This window comes from Scophthalmus maximus, chromosome 3 (genome assembly GCF_022379125.1).
Source record: "Scophthalmus maximus strain ysfricsl-2021 chromosome 3, ASM2237912v1, whole genome shotgun sequence".
NCBI classification, from domain to species: domain Eukaryota; kingdom Metazoa; phylum Chordata; class Actinopteri; order Pleuronectiformes; family Scophthalmidae; genus Scophthalmus; species Scophthalmus maximus.
Window position 1 is genome coordinate 10,137,850 of NC_061517.1, and position 19,846 is coordinate 10,157,695.

Genomic DNA, 19,846 nt, shown 5'->3' on the forward strand with positions numbered 1-19,846 from the left:
AAACACACGTTCACAACTGCACGCGCGCGCGCGCATGTCACATCACATCACCCCTTTTGTGCAAGTGTTAAGTGTGTGGGATTGAGATGTTTCTGTTGGCTTAAAGAGGAGAATCAGATGCTGTCACAGCACAGATAGACAGCCTCACAGGCCCGGGAGGAGAGAGGAGGCTTTTTGATTCACACTCACACTTTACAGATACACTCAGCCTTGACGATATGAATAGGAGATTTGGAGGAATTCAGAGAATGTTAATCATTTTCTCCCGGCTTTGGAAGAAAAGGAGAAAAAAAAAGTAGAAGAAACTTGTCGAATTAGTCGTACAGCTGTATTTCAGTTGTCACCAAAAAAAACAACCTTGGGGAGGTTTTTGGTTAGCCGAACCCTATTTCGAATTCCCTGCACAATAGGGGGTTGGGGAAATGGGTTTGTCGAGATGGCCAACAACCTCCCCTCCCTCCCCGAGTCTGTCCCTGTGTCTAAATGAGGACAGAAAATAAACAAACAGTGTACCTCAGATTACTGGGCGGAGGATAAGTCTGGCTGGTTTGACAGATCGCTGCTCCCTGCCTCCCTCCCTTCATTCACCCCCCAACCACCCCTCCCGTTCTCCTCCCTGCTTCTCCTTCACCCCTGCTCAACATCCTTCCTGTTCTTTTTTTCCCCCCTTGCTCTTGTACTCCCCCTCACACCCTCCCTCCCTCCCTCCCTCCAACCATTTCTCCTTCACCCCTCCTTAACACCCATCCCTCACACTCTCTCCCCTCGCTCCCTCCCCTTCTGGCCGGCCTCCTCCAATTGCTCCGTATTTGTCTCACTCCCCGTCTCGTTGCCCCTCTTCTCTACTGAAGCCGTGGAGCATCAAAGTGTGTTGGTTTAAAACCCTGGGAAAGTATTGATCGAGGGAGAGGGGAGGTAGAGCAAGGTCACCTGGCCCAAATCGAGAGAGCCCACTGAATATCAACATGACATGGAGGTTATGTCTCCCCTCCCCCCCTTCCCCCCCTTTCTCTTGTTCTCTCCTTTCTGTATAATTTTAATTAAAAAACAAAAACAAATAGTATTTTCATTTTTTTTTCTGTAAGATCGTCCATATATTCAAAAACAGATCAAACTGAGAATCAGTTGACAGGCCCATTCAAATGCACGGCTCCCAGCACGTAGAAACGCCAACAATACAGTGGAACCAGCATGGATGTCAATCAGCCTCCTCAATCACATTAAGATCTTGTGGATTTGGCACCCGCTACCCCTCTGTGCGTCAAACAATCCATGCCAGACAATGGATTTTACCGGACGGTCCCTGCGCACCTGTCCACGCTGCCACCGTGCGCCGGCTGTAAAGAACATCCAATTAACTGTACGAATGATGCTGACATTATTGAACCTCCTCTCCCCTCACTCCCTGCTCTCGTCACGTCACATTTACAGGAGCTCCCAGTGACTCCGTGGCGTCTCCTCAGAGATTTTGACGGTTTTCGTGGAGGATTGTAACACAGATTTTTGTGAATATGGGGCAAGCTCCATATTTTAAATTTGGATTGTATATACAGTAGCAACTCCGTACACCCTGAAGGGAGAGTAAAGGTCAATGTTGAGGCAGATTTCGATACAGGAGGTGAAGTTAACTCCAATCTGGGTGTTGGATTGTTCATTAAAGGTGACCTTAATCCTATCTTGCTCTTTAATCTTAACAGACTTATGGAGTTTTAGTTTATTAGCTATTGGCAACTGGTCGGTCAACTGACTATAACTGGTTCCCTTTGCAGGCGGAGTAGGAAAGCGCAGGGTGTACTCTACTTCCTCCGCCATCATTCAGTGTTAAAGTTACTCTACATTACTGTATTTGTCTTCCTTCTAGTTATTTTGCTCTTGTCCCTGTGCAGTGAGTCAGCCCGCTGCTATTTGTATTCTTCACAGCTTACCAGACGCGGCGGCAATATTAAACTCGGAGGGCGAAAGATTGCAAAAATTACAGTCGTATGTTGGAATTCTTCAAACGACTTGAACCGAAACTGTTTAACCCAGCGGACGCAGATATTCCGTGATGGTCTTTTCCCAGGGAAGTGCCTTATACTGCCAGCACGCTCATTTGTTAATGAGGTGCGATCGCTCACCTGTAGCTCGTCCCTCGACTCTCTCTCTCTCTTCACGTCTTCCTCCCTATCAATGTTGTTCCTCCCGTCACTGCCGGAGGTGGGGAAGAGGAAGAGATGGGGAGTTTCAAGCGTTTGTGTGTGTTCTCAGTAAGTGGGAGTGAGGAGTGTCGGGCGCGGTAGTTTAACATTCCAAGAATCCGTCGATGGTCGAGCCTCATGGTTGTGTGATTCTGTCCATTGTGCAGAGGAGGGCAACGAATGGCTAACCCACTGCATAACTCTGGAGACATTCCCCAAAACGCTGCCCACACTCACACATAGCGTACAGTACACACACACACACACACACACACACACACACACACACACACGCAGACACACAATCTCAGGTTCCTGAGTAACCTGAAATGCACTATACTTTGATTAATATGCACCATAAGACAAAAAGAGAGGCACTCACAGTACCAGCTAATGGGGGTATTAATGTAAGCAGAAATAGCCTCTGTGTGAGTAGTTAGAGCACTAAAGGACATCCTGCGGCCTTAACTTGTTGCTGGTAAACATCTTACATGGACGATACAGTTGTCCTTTACCCTGCGTGTACAAAAAGTCTTCACTCGAGCTGCAGGATGGCTCCTGTCCAAAACAAATCTCCCTCCACGCTACAGAGGATCCTCAAGCCCTCTCCTTATATGCATTTCACTCGCTCGCACAGCACATGCACACAGCCTCGCGAAACACACACACACACACACACACACACACACACACTCTGCCATCCTCTGCGCACGCATGTGGGTGGAAGGAGAAGGAGAGCAGAGGAGCAAAACAAAAAGAGAGAGAACGAGCGAAGAGAAGCCCTAACCCTTTCCCCTTGGCTGGTGGAAAGTGAAACTTCAGAGTTTTTCTTCCTCCCCCTCTCCATAGTGTTTGATAGTGTAGCACTGGCAGCCTCAGTGCGCCCCCCTGCCCACTCTCTCCCGTTGTGTTCTGGTGGCCAGCTGCTAGCAGAGTTGCAGTTGTACGTGAGTGGGTGGGTGAGACTCGTTTCCTGTGCTCCTCAGGGCTCCGCTCCAACAACTACTGCAGCACGCTCCGGCCAGGGGCCACAGGGGCCACTATTCATAACAAACAGGGGGCTGGCTCCTCTCCTCCTCCTCCTCCTCCTCCTCCTCCGCCTCCTCTTCTTCCTCCTCATCTTCCAAAACCACCACTACCGCCATCATCATCGTCATCATCGTCATCATCGTCGTCATCAACATTGGCATACTGCCCGCCCACTCCACCCACACCACTGCCCCCCTCCGAGCCGCGGCCCCTGGAGGCCCCCGGTCTGCGGGCTGGGGCATCCCCGCTGCACACAGAAGGATTGGACGTGGAAGTGGAAGACGCTCCTCGGGGCCCGGAGCCCTCCACCTTGCCTGAGGTAAGCACACAGAGCCTGAATCAGCTCCAGGGTGGAGGCTGCTCTCTGGGTACAGCTCCTCCAGTCAGATACAAGCTTGATCCATGTAAAACTGAGTGGAGACGGGGATCCAGGGGGCAGCTTCACCCTGCGCCTGCAAACACACTGAGGGGGGTTGAGAGGTGATGGTGGTACTGGTAACGTGGTGGGGGGATGGAGTTGGGGGGTTTTTTTTCACACAAGCACATCATCGCTCAACCCCTCTTTTGTATCTCATTCTCTGTGTGGAATCTGGCATATTTCCTGCTACACTGCAGAAGAAACACTGTCTACCTTCTTTTGTTTGTCTTTCTTTTCTCCACAATTGGTTTCTCTTCCTTTCAGATTTCCTGTTATTCGCTCTTGTCTCGCTTTCATATATATATATATTAATATAGCTAGACCAGAATTCACCTGTTAGCCACGAGTCTTTGCTCGGTATTAGCGGTGATGTAGTTTATAGTGTTTAGATTAGCGATGACACATCTAGTCACAGTGGCAGTGTGTGCTCAGGTATGGCAGATAACAGGCAAGGTAGTGAGATGAGGCCGAGTAGAATCAATACAGGTAGACAATGAGAGGTCTGCTTTCACTGCCCAGGAAATTGTTTGTTCTGCTCGGTGAGTGTGTGTGTCTGTGTGTGTGTGTGTTTGTTTGCGTGCGTGCGTGCGTGCGTGTATGTGAACATGGCAGTATGAGCATGTGTTGATGTGAGTTTTCTGCCAGCCTGTGTGCGCACGCTGTGTGAGCGGGTGAGCATTTAGGAGCAGCATTTGATTTCACTGGACCTGCCTCCCAACGAGCCTCCCCATCTCCACGGACAAGCCATCTGTTTGCCCAGTGCACAGTGTTCTGTTCTTGAGGAGGACGAGGAGGAGGAGGAGGAGGAGGAGTGCAGGGACCAAAGAAATGGGTGGGGGTGAAGCAATGACGGCAGCATGGCAATGTAGAATAAAAGTGGGGACGGGTGTATCCAAGTGGGGGTTGAGTATATGAGTAACAGAGGGATTATATTATTAATACTGTAGATCAACCCAAGTGCCTGTTCTGTAGGACAGCTCGAGCATTTAGGAGCTGTCATTTATTTACTGTACAAGACTTTCACTGTGTTTGCTTCCTAATCTCTTTAAATCACTCTGAACAGTCTTCTCCCTTTTTTTTTCTTTCTGTTTTCATGTTTTTGTTTCTCCGTGTCTTTCACGTCTGAAAAGAAAAAGCTTGTCTTCACAGCTCCTTTCACCTGCCTGCCGCCTGCATGCCGAGACAATATTCCATACAGGCTGTGTAAATGTGTGTGTGTGACATAACGCATTGTTTTGTGTTCACAGGAGGCCATGAACGACGAGGAGGACATGAAAGAGTACAGCACGGGTATGTTTAAGACTTTACGAGTTGAAATGTGTCATGCCTCAATCACTTGAGAGGGTTTTTATCCTTTTATACCCAAATCTATGTCTCTCACTTTCATTCTTACCCTCCTTCTTGCTGTCTCAGCCTTGGAATGTGACCAGTCTCCTGACGAGAGTGATCAGATGGGCGACGGGAGCTGTGCTGGTGGCCTGACCATGCCTGCGTCAGTGTCCGTGGCTGGCAGAGGGACTAAAGGGCTGATGGTGCTGGGCGAAGAGGCTGGATCAGGGGAACGAGTCCTGCCAGAGCTCGGTGCCTGGCACTCGCAGGGGTTCGCCTGCTCCCTGTGCAAACGGCTGTTCAGCAGCCTGGAGCATCTCAGGGAACACGAGTACCGCCACACCCTGTCTCTGATGGCCTTGTCCATGGACTGGCCGGGCATGCAGGTCGCGCAACCCACCCAGCCCCGCCACCAGCCACAGTCCCAGCCCCTCCAGTTCCACCAGTCGCTCTACCGCTCGCCGGTGGCCGAGTCCGTGCCGGCGCGCTACGTGTGCTCCCAGTGCCCCGCCAGCTTCACCCTCAAGTCCAACGCGGACCGACACGAGAAGACCATCCACTTCAAGAAGAAGCTGATGCAGTGTGTGTACTGTCTGAAACACTTCAGGGACCGCACGGACCTGCACAGGCATCTGTCGTCCGTGCACTCGAAAGAGAGGGGGCACACCTGCCCTGCCTGTGCCAAGGCCTTTAGCACCCAAAAGAACCTGGCGACACATGTTAAAGTGTGCTGCCAGGTGGGGTCGATGGCAGGAACTCTACTCGGAGGCGGCACTGGGATGGAAATGTCCAGGGGTGGGGTTATATATCCACTGTGGCGGCTTGCTCAAGAGATAAACGTTGACAAACATAATCACAGTATCAATGTGGAAAACTGAGAATGGGTGTGCAGGCTGCAGGCTTATGTACACACATTCATACCCATCAATTAGCGTTGTCTCCTCCCTGGTGTTGTACGTTCACGCCAAATTTTTGGATTTGTGGTGTCGTTGCACTGAGAGTGGAAGGATTCCTTTCAAAATTAAATGTCTTGATGACATGATTATTAATATTATTATTATTATCAATAAATTTGAGATTGCTTTTAGTGAAAAGTGCTCTATAAATAAAATGTATTATTATTATTATGAATACCTTTTTTTTTTACAACATTTTACGGCATCGTTTTTTAAAGCTGATTTCAGTGGTGCACAATCGCTATGCAAAACTGATCTTTTGAACAAACCTTTGGCTGAAATTTGATGCAGTTTTCTCGTTTTTGGAGTTTGTGAATAAGTTTGTCGAGCACTGACTGGACTTATGAAGGTGAATCACTTTCTGCTGCTGGGTACAGTAGAACGAGGGGGTTCGTCTTTCCGCCTTCCCAACCCCAAACCACTCGTCCGGCTCACTGTCGCCAGTCACCAGTCCGACTAGTCGTCTCTCCTTTTTTGGTCACAGAGATGTTTATCTCTGTGACCACCCCAGCATTTCGGGCACAAAGCCCCTCAGACACAGTTCATATTTGCAGGGCTTTGCTGTGGCCCACTGCCCACGCAACCACACCACCCGCAGGAGCTTTGCAGCATTGCAGCAGTGTGAGAGCGCAATGAAGACCCGAATCAGATCTTAATCGATATCTGATGTCAGTTGCAGTGCACCTCAATATATTTATTAAAAAAAAAGACTCGCATAAAAGATGATAATGGAACAGTCAAGCATTTGTGGTAACTGTAACTCAGAGAGCGATTCTACCACGGGTGCACCTTCACCGGACACGCGGGAGCTTGTCCTCTGTCATCGGTCTGACACAATTGTCTTCAGTCAATGCTGTGAGATAAGTGCAGATGGAGGGGATGTGCCGAACGAGACAAAACCAGCTAAAACAATAGAGCAGTAGCAGCTCCGGCGGGGGTTGGGTGGTGTCATTCTCTCTCTCTCCCTCTCTGTGTCCATCTCCTCTGTCCCAGATCTGTAAGTCTTCTAGTGGCTGAGCGTGGCTGGAGCTGGACAGTAATTGGTCCTTCATGACTCCAACCCTTCTTAACCCCTGACCCCCTCCTCTGAAGAGGAAGTGGGGACCAGAAGGGCAGATTCCCCTTCTCAACCAGACGAGCTTAGTGATGTCACTGCTGCAGACGGGATAATGGTGGGGTTGCGAGTACAAGGGAGAAAACGGGGGCTCAAAGGTGGCAAGTGGGGGAAAATGCTGCAGAGAGAAACCAGGAGGTGGTGAAGCCAAGGCTGCAGAATATCAGACTCAGTGTGTATGAACGCTGGCTTTAAAGTCCTCCTTAATATGAAGTCAGACATGCGTCTGCCATACTCACAGCAGGTCTTTACCCTGCAACAAGATATAATCTTCATACAGCCCAGTTTTCAAGGTTTATTGTGTACACTCATACTGTGAAAACTACACCCAGAGGGGAGGCATCCACCTGCGCTCCGCTCTAATAATCCAGCCGCTCCAGCACATATGCGGAACTCTAATTTCTGCATGTGTGCAGTAAAAGAGGAACAACTGTAGCTGTCTATTGGGAATCTAACCCCCACCCCCGTTTGCTGTTGTGTGTTTGTTTTTTGTTTTTTTTTACAACACAGAGAACTCCCAAATGCCAAATCCTTTCTAATACAAAATCCCATTTCTCAGGTAGCACACACTGTCCTATAGCCAGCAGCTGAAACGGACGTGCTGGCTCAAAGAAGTCAGGAACTCATCGGGGGTGTTGTGCAGCATTTCTTGTTGCAATATGTGTTGTTTGTAAAGACTGAAAGATATTCAATTTTAGGTAATGAGAAGAAAACACAATTGTACTGTATAAAAAAAAATGTGTACTTTTCTAAACAGTATGGGACCCTGCTTGTAGTTTTTATGCTGTAATTAAACTGTTCTGGAAATTGTGAAAACTTTTGCTACTTTCCTCTTTTGTGTGTCCTGCACATATTCAAATAATCACAACACCATTTATTTTTTTTGTGTTTGCATTTCAATTCAGCATCTGCGATCTAATCTGTTGTGCGGCGTATGTGTATGTGCATGTCCTTGGTTGTTTTTGTTTTTCTCTGTCGACGTGCTCTCGAGTGTTTTAATCAGAGCAGAAGTCGATTTGCCGATGGAGGTAATTACATTATATCACATCTCTTATAGCTTAACTTAACCCCTTAAATGTGTGTTTGACTCCACCCTTGATGTACAGTATATGTGCGTACAGTGTGTGTTGTGCTTGTGAACACATAAATCCAGCCCTGGTCTTTCATGGTTATTCTGTACGCCTTGACTGTAAATGTTCTCATTGGCTACACAACACATTACACCCACACCCACACACACACACACACACACACGCAGGCACACGCACACACACGCACGCGCGCACGCACGCACAATCTGTTTACTTGGATGCCCTTCACCTGGCTTAACTACCATTTAAGTCCAAACCTTGAGATAATTGGCTCACCAGACCTCTACACAAGACATGGACATGGTATTAACAGTATTTATTTTTTGTTATAAAGTTGAAGCCTCCCTTTGTGTGTGTGTATTTATTTCCCCAGCCCATGTCGTGGTCTGTGTTTGTCCTTCTGTCTGTGTTTCCGCTGTCCATAGCAGAGACCTTCTCGAGCAGCGCAGGCAGACTGACTGTTGTGTTGTGTGTTTATAGTATCTCTTCGCCTTTATTGCTTTAGTATGGAGGAAGAGCTGTTGCCAGGGCAACTGTAGCTTTGACTGGGATTGGGGCGGCCATGGGAATTGATGGTACATTTCCAGACCTCGCTGCTAATTAAATGTAATAACTGAGAAGTGACGTCTCGGTTTATCTAAACGAGCTTCACTCAACACTCATCTTTTTTTTCTCTCTCTTATCTCCTCCCTCCGCCTTTCTGTCCCCACAGTGAATGACTTCACAGTGATCCGTAAAAAGTTCAAGTGCCCCTACTGCAGCTTCTCGGCTATGCACCAGTGCATCCTAAAGAGGCACATGCGCTCCCACACCGGTGAGAGGCCCTACCCCTGTGAGATCTGTGGCAAGAAGTTCACCAGAAGGGAGCACATGAAGAGGCACACGCTGGTGAGGGGGGCTCACACGACCGCCAGCAGGGGGCAGTAGATCACGTCTCTGTCCAAAGTGGGAATTAATACTGTGTCTCCCTCCAACAGGTCCACAGCAAAGACAAGAAGTATGTATGCAAAGTGTGCAGCCGAGTCTTCATGTCGGCAGCCAGCGTCGGAATCAAACACGGCTCCCGTCGCCACGGCGTCTGCGCCGACTGCTCCGGCCGCGGCATGGCCGCGCTGCTGGACCACAACGGGGAGGTGGGCGGGGACATTTCCCCGGAGGAGGAGCTGTATCCCGGTGATCGTTTCCACGACGACCAGGCGGAGTGCGACGGAGATGGGGAGGAGGAGATGCTGGCGGAAGGGGACGGGGAGATGATGGGAGAAGGGGAGGAGGAAGGGGACAAGTGGAAGGACACGGGGATGAGCACCGAGGCAGACGGAGCACTGGACAATGAGAAGGAGGAGAGCGACTCCTCGGCACACGAGGGGGAGCAGCAGAACGGCAGCGAGAGGGACTTCACCTGGATCTCCTAGAGCCAGCCCGGCTCCTGCCAGTTGGCCCGTCGACCAATCTCTGGAGATCGCCTGCGATCTGTTGGGCAGAAATCAGTGCTCTCTTTACCCGTTCGTCCCACGGCGGGCAGGCCCTTCCTTTGACCGGAAGTGCCGTAGGGGTGATGCGCGACAATGATCTAAAACCATTACGAGTAACATGCTGAAATGCACACGCACACACACGCACACACACACACACGCACACACACACACGCACACACACACGCAGAGACATATACACATTCACACTCTCAACCTTGGCTGCCACGGTAGAAGAGATGGCTCAAGTGCGAGGCTTTTTCCGCTTACCTCCTTTACTTCTGATGCAGTGTTTTTTTTTTGTGTTCCTTGTTTTTGTGTCTCGAGGGTTCAGGCCAGAGTCCGGTAGTTTTTTTCTACTCCACTGTCCCAGCAGCAATCGATGAGGACGCTGCCGATGCACGCGGCCAGTGCCAGACTTGCAACTTTGTATGTTTTGCCATCACAATCACCACGGCAACCGCGGATCACTGACGGTGTAGGGGAAAAGGCCAGGAGGAGGGGTTGGGGTTGGGGTTGGGATGGGGGTGTCTGTGATCCCCGTAGTGTCTCTCTCTCTCTCTCTCTCTCTCTCTCTCTCTCTCTCTCCGACTGAAGGGAGAAGTCTGTATCTATTGCAAAGCTACGCGTGTCAGAGGACCGCGCGCTGATGCAGAGTCCTACTGCCACAGACTTGCACTTTAACGACAACTGACTCGTATCAAAGCCCTGAACCCGTGGTTTACATTTTTGGATCCGATCTTTACGTACCTACACAACTCGGTGACCGCACCTACCTTTAAGGATATACTTCATGTCCTCTTGACTGTTATCCACCATATAGAGATCACTGGATCTTTGTGCAGATTGCTGTTTATATGGCCTACGCCTTTCAGTGGGGTCCTTCATCTTTTCTTCACTTGCGCTCACCGCAACGGTTTCTTATCGATTCATTCCAACAAATACTGGACACATGTACATACAGTATGTGATGTTGTGCAGGGGGGGGGGGGTTAAAAAGGGGAATGACGTGTGCACACAATGGATCCACGTGAACCTCCACTGGGGACTTTGTTCCGTCTCTCACGCTGGAGGTTGTGACGTCAGGACCCGAGAGCCTCTCACAAGCCTTTGTTTATGTTTTGTTTCTGTTTTTTTCCCTTGGTCACGTAATTCCAGTTTTCTGAACACAGACCACGCAGACTCGTATCTTTCTTTTGGTGATAGATTGTCTCCGGCGTTTGTGAGGTTTAAAAGAATATGATTGAAATTGTGCTTGAAGTTCAGAGTTTGCTATTTGTAGAGAGTGTAATATTCATTTCGCTTTGTTTAACAGCTATTTATTGAAAAACCCTGTTTGTGGATTCCTCATTTTTGAGAAGTCATTCCCTCGCCTGTGTGTGTGTGTGTGTGTGTGTGTGTGTGCGTGTGTGTCCAGTGTCCCAAAAAAAAGTCTATATTGATTTCTTAAGATTCTTTCCAAGTTATTGACAATTCAAATGAGGCGTATGACATGTCTTATTATTATGATTATCAGAACTATGATTACTGTTGTAAATGTTACTATTATTAACTAATATTATTATTATTATTATCATTAAGTGCTGGATGCTAAGCTTTATTGCGTGTTTCTTTTTTTGGGATATTTTATATCTTGTATAAGGAGAAAAAGCTTTTTATACTTTGCCTTGTTGTGGACAGCAAGCCATGGGGCTTTTATCAACCTTTCATCGTGCCAGTTTATGCTTTTTCTGTCGTATTTGCTTTTTTTAATTATTACCATGGGGGGGGGGGTTCACAGTCAAACTTATCTGTTAGATATTGATTGAGACATATATTCAGCACACGCGTTTGCATCACTAATGTACACTAATTGATTAATATTGAACCAAAACCAATCTAGTACCTTGTATACATGAAGTGCTTTTGTTTCAGTCTGTGTGTGTGCAGGTGCTTTTTGGATTTTTATTCTTGTGGTTAACATTTTTTTGATTTTTTTTTTTTTGAATCTGTCACTATTTGTCACAGTTTGAAAAATGTGCACGTTACGGTATTATCCTGAATATGAAGGGCTGCGTGAAAGGACCAGCTAGCTTTTGAAGACTGCATCTTAAAACTAAGCTGATTTGTATTTTTTAACATCCTTGTTTCTGGTATCCACTGTCTCACGTCGTCCCGTGGACACACAATCAAGTAGAGACGCAGCCTGCAGACGGGGAAGTGTTGAGTCTACATTTTTCACTGGCTTGACTCTGGTTCATTTACAGAAAGGGAAAGTAACTCTGGGAGACATTTAGTTGTCAGTGCTGGTCGCACACATCAGGCCTCTCTGCTGCAGGTGCCATGGACTGCACTTCCCATCAACCCCCCACTGAGAAAAACAGTACAGTGCGATTTGTGATGCTTTCTTCAATGTCTTTATTTGATTGGTATTATTTATTGGATTTCAATGTTTTATTTGACCCATTCAATCAAATAGATTTCTTTTGAGGTGAAAATAGAAGAAAGACAATGGGGTAGGATTTTTTTATGAATGTCAAACGGTGGGTGTGGAAGGAGCCCATGATCAGCGACAAAATCTCTGTCCCGGGGTGCCGTTGTGGCCACCGAGAGACGTCTGGATGTATGTGTGACTGCCCCCTCCTGCGCTCTTCTCACAACCTGTACTGTATGTCTTCTTCCTCATACTGGGTTGTACTTCAGGAAAACGTCTGCCATCAACCCCTCAATATGTGCCTCAATGACATTTCACCTGTGTGCTTGTGGAGAGTGCTTGCTCTTGAGAGAATATGTTTGTGTGTGTGTGTGTGTGTGTGTTTGTGTGTGTCGATGGAAAGAGATTACCGAGATGTGACTGATCAGATTAGAGGTGCAAAATGTTTTTGAGGATAAAACTTCAACGAGACAAATCATGATGGGCGACTCGATTCTCCTTCCCACCGTGTGTTGATGACCTTCTGTGCCCTGATTCTGTGGTCTTAACTTGCATGCCTGTGTTCATTCTGTCATACCAAAGCGACGTCTTCGGCATCTGCACACAACCGTCTCATTCCACATTGATGCAAAACTGGAACTGTATGCTCTATTGCAGATGAATATGGGTATTCTTAGACGTGTACAAATCGCAATCCTCATTTAGCCTGTACAGCTTGATTCACATGTGCAAATCATGAAGCCATAGATATGGGTATATCTATATTATACTATATTTCAAAATTTGGCGCTTTTTACTTTAGATTTTGTTCTTCTAAGAGTGATGTGTGTATACCTTCATATATATGAATTTATATTACTATTATATATTATTTATTTTCCTCTCGAGTTTCAGAGGGTCTTTGATTTGTAAAAGGTTGCCCTTGAAGCTTTGAGGTTTGTTTATTTTCATTGGGAATATTGGTCAATATGATAACTGACTTTATATTGATGATTATCATAAACCTGTGTTTGTAACAAAATGTGTTAAATAATCAACAACAAAAAAAGAACCTGTCCTGTTTTTACACCTGTTTTGTTTTGGGCAGATTTAAGTGCTCTTGTGCAGATATTTTTTTTCCGGTTGATAGTACTGATCACAGAACATTTTTACCATGAGCCTCCTGTTTTGATGTTGGGGCGGGCCCGGCGGCCATCGCAGCCTCTTTCTAACTTCATGTTTAGTGGAAGAATTAGCTTGACTATTATTTGCAAAAACCAATCAGTCTCAATAAATTTTTAAATTGCTGCTGTAAAGAAGTGAGCAATGTGTGCTGTGCCTTTGTGTGTCCTCCCCGCCTGTGGAAGTGGTGCCGTCACTAGCAACTGCCGTCCACAGGAGGTCAGAAGAGACGAGTCAAATACAGTAGACGAGGATGGATCCGGTCCGCAATCTTACATTACCACATCTCCTTCCTTTGGAAGATGAATTTTTAACATCAAGTGATTTATTCACCTAGTATTAAAGTTAAATGAATAATGATCCACAACAGCCATCTTCCATTCAGGTTTATTTTCTTTCTGTCACATTACATCACATAGATCATCACATTATCAGCATCATACATGGTCATCCATCTTTTCAAGCACTAGTCACAGGCTTGACATTCACACAAATACTCTTTTTTTGAGTGCACCACTCCTCAGAAAGTGCTTCCTCCACGTGTGGTGGGACTGTTGATGAAGACCAGAGGCTGAGCCCACACACCGCGGGGGGGGGGGGGGGGGAGAATCTTGCCCTGCAGTGAAGACCCAAGGCTGATGTTATGTTTCCCTCGAAATGTGTACAAGTGTACGTGTGTACGTGTGTGTGTGTGTGTGTGTGTGTGCGCGTGCGTGCGTGCATGTTGCGTTGCAATGAGCATGTTTACATTTAGAGGAAAACAACCTACATCACCCTCAGGTCATCAGGGAATGAAAGGTGGAAATCTAACACATAAAAACCCTTCAGTGTTCTTTCTCCTAACACACACAAAAAACCAAAACAAATCGAGCGATGCTAGACATGCAAAACAACCTCAAACTCAACCAGACAATCAATCAATCAATCAATAAGAACACAAAAACAAGCAAAAGTCAGTTTTCACGCCAGCCAGTGAAAGGCTCAGTGAAAACCCAACGGGAGAAGAAAAAAAAGAAAAAGGTCATCAAATGAGAGATTTGACAGACGAAGAGTGTAAAAGCCTGAACAAAACAATAAGAGCACAGTAGAAGAAACTGAGTGGAGCTGCCATCGCAATGCATTACATTTGATTTGGAAGGAGAATCTATTGGCTTTGCTGCTGCTGCTTGTTTACAAAACACACGTGAAAACTGACATTCAAGAAAGCAGCACACTATTTTTTTTTTTTTTTTTACATATTTGGAAAAATACGAAGGCTTTTTTTATTTTATATGCACATTTCAAGGGTTTAGTTTAGCTTAATATTCTGGGTGAAGGCTTTAGGTGGGACCACAGTAAAGCTGGAGAGCACAAGAACAGGAAAATGGAGGAGGACGAGGTGATCGGAGAAGAATCACTGTAGTGAAAGGAAGTGGGAAGGATACGTCGAGTAGGAAACGGGTGGGAAAACACTGAAAGCGTGCCGTCTGTTGGAATGTGCAGGGCAGGATAAAAGAAAGGTGAACGTTTTTCATCATGACCAAAGGGGCGAAGGTTATCCTGCCTATCAACACCTTAACGTCACAACGACACACACACACACACACAACATCCACGATAACCAAACTTATTCCAAAACAAAAATTCCATTTGGCAGGGCGAGAGGACAAACAGCAACAGGGTGAGCGAGGAGCCCAGTCGTCATCGAGAAAAAGCTCAAGTTAGTTCTTGTTCCATTATGAAGCGTATCATTGCACAAGGTGAGATAATAAAGCAATACTGCATGGTTGTGTTATGATTTAGCAGTGTGGCGACAGCTGTTTTGTGGGTGGCAGAAGTGGTAGGATGCTAAAATCAGAATGAGCGACTGGTTCATTACAGGCGGTTACAAACTAGCCAACAAGTATAAACAACAACAACAACATCAAAAAAAGACTTTTTTCTTTTTGTAGGTTTTACATTCAACAGGTTTTTCTCCCCTTTGCCTCAAAGCTACAATATACATTGAATCATTACGTGTTATATTCACTATAGCTTCTCAATTGACTTTTTTTGAAAGAAAAATATTCTGAGCAACTGTACTGTAAAAAAAAAAAAAAAAGTTTCCTTTTCATATAGCAGAGATACAACAACAAAGAAAACAACAATATATGAAAAAAAGCCCCACGGTTCTCTTTTGTTGCATATGTACAAGAAAGCCCTGAAACAGCGAAATCCATCTATACCGTCACTTTGTCTCACGTCTGCTTCCCCTCTATTGTCATTCTCCAGTTTCTCTGCACACCCATCGCGTCGTCGTCAACATCCATCTCTCCTTATCTACGTGAAAGTTGGAATTTCTTGAGCTATTTCGCAGAAAATCGACCAACTAAGTTCTCTCATGTCCAAAGGGGGCAACATTTGCACCCACAGTTCTTCTTGGACTCGACCACCACCGGCAGAGCTGAGCCCTTAGTAAGGATGCAGGTGGGCCTTAATCGACGCGGGCCATCTAGTGCATCTCGAAAAAGAAGAAGAAGAAGAAAGAAAAAAAAGGTGGCACGGGAAGTTAAACGTGTGCTAACAACTTCCCATTCGCTGCAAGCGAAAGCGTCGGCCTCTAACCCTGCTGGTGGAATCTAAAAGTGCTTAAACTGAGGACGGAGAGGGAGCTGAATAGGTTTCGCTTGACACTTGGTATTTGACCAAACCAGAGATAACAGAATTATAAACGTGGTATCCAGCACTAAGAACATTTACTACCTCAGCTCAGGAAAATGTAAAAGAAGCATGAAACTGTTTTTTTTGTGTTTTTGTTTAAGTAAAGGAAGCACAAAGACGATCTTTATGGATAAAAAGTGTGTATGTTATGGAAAAACTCTAGGCAATAAAACGCTGTAAATACATCTGTTATCAAGACGCCAATGTGTAGCAACCGACTGAGACCGGTGTTTTCCCATCACTGAGACAAGGCAGGTTCTGCGCTCGGCCCTTGGCTCTCCTCCAAGGAAAAGGCAAAGTGACTGACGACCCAAGTACCACGCTGTACTTCCCAGTACCTCACTTCTACAACTGCCAGCACCACAACGTTTAGTACGATAAATCCGACACAGAGAGCGAGACATTGACTGTCGAGATCACTTGCTGATAACGGGGGGCTCCAGGGGCACAGAACCCCAATCCCTGATACCCCATTTACTCCATCGGGCAGTGAAGACACCCCTCCCTACCCCCTTGAAGAAAAAAAAAGAGAAAATCTTTTCACTTTAAAAAATTTGCGTATATAAAACGTCCATGTATAAAAAACATGTCTTTGCGCAGAGCGACATAGTGCAATTTCATCAGGTCAGTACACCTTTTCCTTTTTAATGTTCTTTTCATTGGCACTTTGTGAAGTTTCTGACCGGAAGAGGCCTCCCGAGAGAGAGCTGAGAGAGGGAGGCCTAGCTTATCTGGGACACCACTGGAATAAACACTTTACAGGCAGGATTGGTAATTTTTCAAAACATCGTGGTGGTTTACCACAGGAAACTGAATGATATATTAATAACTACTATCACAGCAACCACGTGTGCTTTTTCAATATTTTTTTACCCATTGACTTGACACCTGACAATGAACAATCAGACGTGTGCTTCTCGTCTTTCGCTGAGAAGTGATGACTGCTCGCTCACGGCCGTGTGGCATCAGCCGACAGCGCGAGTAACCCTGAGGCGACGGAGGACAGGGCAGGTGTTTTTCTATAGTGCGGCTGTCTGAAGCCGCGCTGATACTTAACTTATAAAGGGAAGGACAGGCACTCTGTATTTGCATGAGTGTGTGTGTGTGTGTTTGTAGTACGTTGCTATGGTAACTAGGCAAGGTCAGTGTCAGGAGAACTTCGAGAGCAGAGGACACGCAGCAGAGTCTACATTCAAAAAGCTGCTAACAAACAGTGTCAAGGGAGAATCTGTTTCATAAATATACATCTGCTGTCATAAGACCAGAAAAAAACCTGGTAAAGGTTCAATTGTTTTTTTTTTTTCCTCATCTGTGGGTCCAAGGATGATGTTGTCACAAAGTTGTACACACTGTGAAGTACTTTGAGGCAAATTTGTGATTTTGGAACGACACAAATAAAAACATTGACTCTGCTATATGGGTACGGGAAGCAGGTTATTTTCTAACCAAGCTGATGAGGGGAAACATGAAAACGTTCAAATTGTCACACGGGAATGGCTTAAAAAAACATTAATTATGACTACTGATGTGGGGCAACGTCTTCTACTTTCATGTAGGGACACTCCTGTGTCTTTTACAAATATTTCTAGAAAAAAAAAAAAAAAAAAAAGAAATTATAAGATTGCCACCGCCTTTGCATTTTTTTTTCTTTCTTTTGCTGGTTCATACCCGGGGCAGGTAATAGAGATGCAAAGCAGGTAACAAATTGGGTTTTAATTTTAAAGGGTGCCATTTTCTTAGGATGGCAGATAATGCTGGAAATTGCTTAAGAAAGGAAAAAGATGAAAGGGCTATAATATATAATTTTTTCACAAACTAAAAATCTACCACCAAATTTAATCTGAAGTTTGGGACTATCACAGGCCTATTCTAAAAAGTAAGACTTAACTTTGGTACAACACTTTAAAACTCTTGCTACACTTAGTTCTACATGAATCAGTCTACAGTCAACTTCTTCTGCTCTGCACTTACTTGATCAAATTCTAATTTTCAAATGTCAGACCAGAGTGAAAGATCATTCTAAAAGATCGAGCACTACATCTACTAAAAACACGGCCACTGTGAAGTTAGGTGGGGCATCTACAAATGTCGCAATGCTGGTTAACTATAATTACTCTAACTACTACAGATTGAGTAACATCTCCATTCAAAACTGTAACAAATGACTTAGGCCTGACTTAGCCAGTGATTGTTGGGTCACAGTCTCTTATGTTATTTACCTACAAACACAATTCACATCAGTCAGACTTTAAGTTAAAGTTTTAGAGGGCAGCTATCATTCACGTATCATTCATTGTGGTAAACAATCTCTTTGAGAAAATCAGCTGTCAAAGGAAAGGAAAGATAAAAAACTGAGCCTTTCGACAACCACAAAGCGAGAAATACAATAATAAATGCTGTAATTCTGCCGATTGCACAGTGCAACTGCTCATTGCTTAAGAAACTCATCGCTGAAAATAAACTCTATATAAGAAATAGACATCCCCTCTCTCAAGCATGCGCTGCGGTTACAGTGGTACTCTGAAAAGACGACTTATTTCTTCAAGGCGCATATCTCTAGGGCAACATTTTAAGAAAAACAGAGAGGAATATATATATTTCATATATTGTGTACATCTCTTTAAAAATATTTAGGAAAGTCAAGGGGGAAACTCTTTGTACCACTTGGTGTGAGTTTTTTTGTGCATTTTTTGCTAAATTTGAAGACGTGTCGCTGGCTGTGCTGGATTTGATAGGTTGTTAGATATTAAACAAACGTACAGTCGTTACCCAGAAAGACTGCAGAAGACAGTGATGCTGGATTTGGTATTGAGTTTATACCTACGCTGTTGGTTGTAAGTGAACAGGCTTTTTTGCCTTTGGTAGGTTTGACGTCCCTTAAACAGTGATAATGAAAAACAGATATGCTACAGAGGTCTAACCAAGCAAATCTGGTTAACCCTTGAACCTCCAAAAGGAGTCACGATCTGCCGCGTAAACAGTAGCTTACATGATGCTCCTATAGTGAACAACGAACAGAGTATACCAAAAAAGCTTATCTGAAGTCTTTAAATGTTGCCTTGAGTTGAGACTGTTAAAATGTGATTAACAAAAAAAAAAAAAAAATCAGACGGTTCAGAATCCAATTTAAATGTTTCTTTTCTTTTTTTCCTTATTCGTCATCAAAGTGAAAAATGTCTCAGTCTTAGAAAAAGTCTCCAAACCTGCATAAAGTTCTTTTTTCTTGCTGATTTTTTTTGTTTTTTTTCAACCCACCGGTTTTATTTTCTCTTTACATTTGGAAAACGGAAGAGTCGTCCTCGTCATCACTCTGAGTGAGGAAGAGCTCATCTCTCCCAGACGTGGCCGGCGAGGGGACTGGATCAGTCGGTGAATCTCTGACAGGCTTTTTTCCAGCGGCAGGCTGTGCACCACATGTCTCTCTTCTCCATGCCGTACACCTTTCGGCACTTCTTCGCCTCCCCACGGGGTTTCCTTGGTAACAGCAGATGTGACAGCATAAGGACATAGACAGAAACACAGACATCCAGACACCCACACGGACAAAGAAAAAAACCAACACACAAATTTGTTCATGCGCATGTAGGTGCACAAGCAGGCATGATACACCAAATCACACAAGTATTTACTCAAATACAACACAGAGGGTAGACTGTGCGTGTGAGAAAACAGCAGCTGCATTACCTGGTTCCTGGTATCGACTTCCCCGGTGGTGTGATTAAAGCGTAGCTCTTGTTGACAGTGGTGTGTGTGTGGGCTGCCGGCTGCCGCTTTTCACCGATGCTGACAGTTCGGACGTTGGTCACAGGCCCCTGCACACAAGTGGAAAGATGTCATAAGTACATTGCCCAATACACAAAAATATTTACTTCATTTTTTTGAGGCAATGGGTTTGCGTTCTTGTTTTGAGTAAATACAATTCATTTCATTTTTGCAGTGTAACAGTTTCCTGTTCTTATACTCCAGCAAACACCACCAAGCCTTGGATGAGCAGTGAACCTATCTTG

At 45.4% G+C, this 19,846-nt stretch overlaps 2 protein-coding genes across 6 annotated transcripts in view; one reads left to right on the plus strand and one right to left on the minus strand.

The window, feature by feature from the left end:
• zbtb46 (zinc finger and BTB domain containing 46) overlaps positions 1-13,301 on the plus strand; it is a 58,107-nt gene extending 44,806 nt beyond the window's left edge. For 2 of the 4 annotated variants that reach the window (XM_035646175.2, XM_035646174.2), the window contains exons 5-7: positions 3,164-3,525; positions 4,872-4,914; positions 5,038-7,833. In XM_035646175.2, coding sequence (XP_035502068.2) covers positions 3,164-3,525; positions 4,872-4,914; positions 5,038-5,831 — 1,199 coding nt within the window. In that variant the 3' untranslated portion in view covers positions 5,832-7,833. Of the gene's footprint in view, positions 1-3,163; positions 3,526-4,871; positions 4,915-5,037; positions 7,834-8,826; positions 9,003-9,091 lie in introns of those variants that run through there. The other 2 variants (XM_035646177.2, XM_035646176.2) reach the window with 2 other exon arrangements.
• A 230-nt stretch (positions 13,302-13,531) lies between these two features.
• slc2a4rg (SLC2A4 regulator) overlaps positions 13,532-19,846 on the minus strand; it is a 38,338-nt gene continuing 32,023 nt past the window's right edge. For both annotated transcript variants that reach the window (XM_035646197.2, XM_035646198.2), the window contains 2 exons: positions 19,524-19,651; positions 13,532-19,313 (listed from right to left, as the gene is read on the minus strand). In XM_035646197.2, coding sequence (XP_035502090.2) covers positions 19,202-19,313; positions 19,524-19,651 — 240 coding nt within the window. In that variant the 3' untranslated portion in view covers positions 13,532-19,201. The remainder of the gene's footprint in view (positions 19,314-19,523; positions 19,652-19,846) is intronic.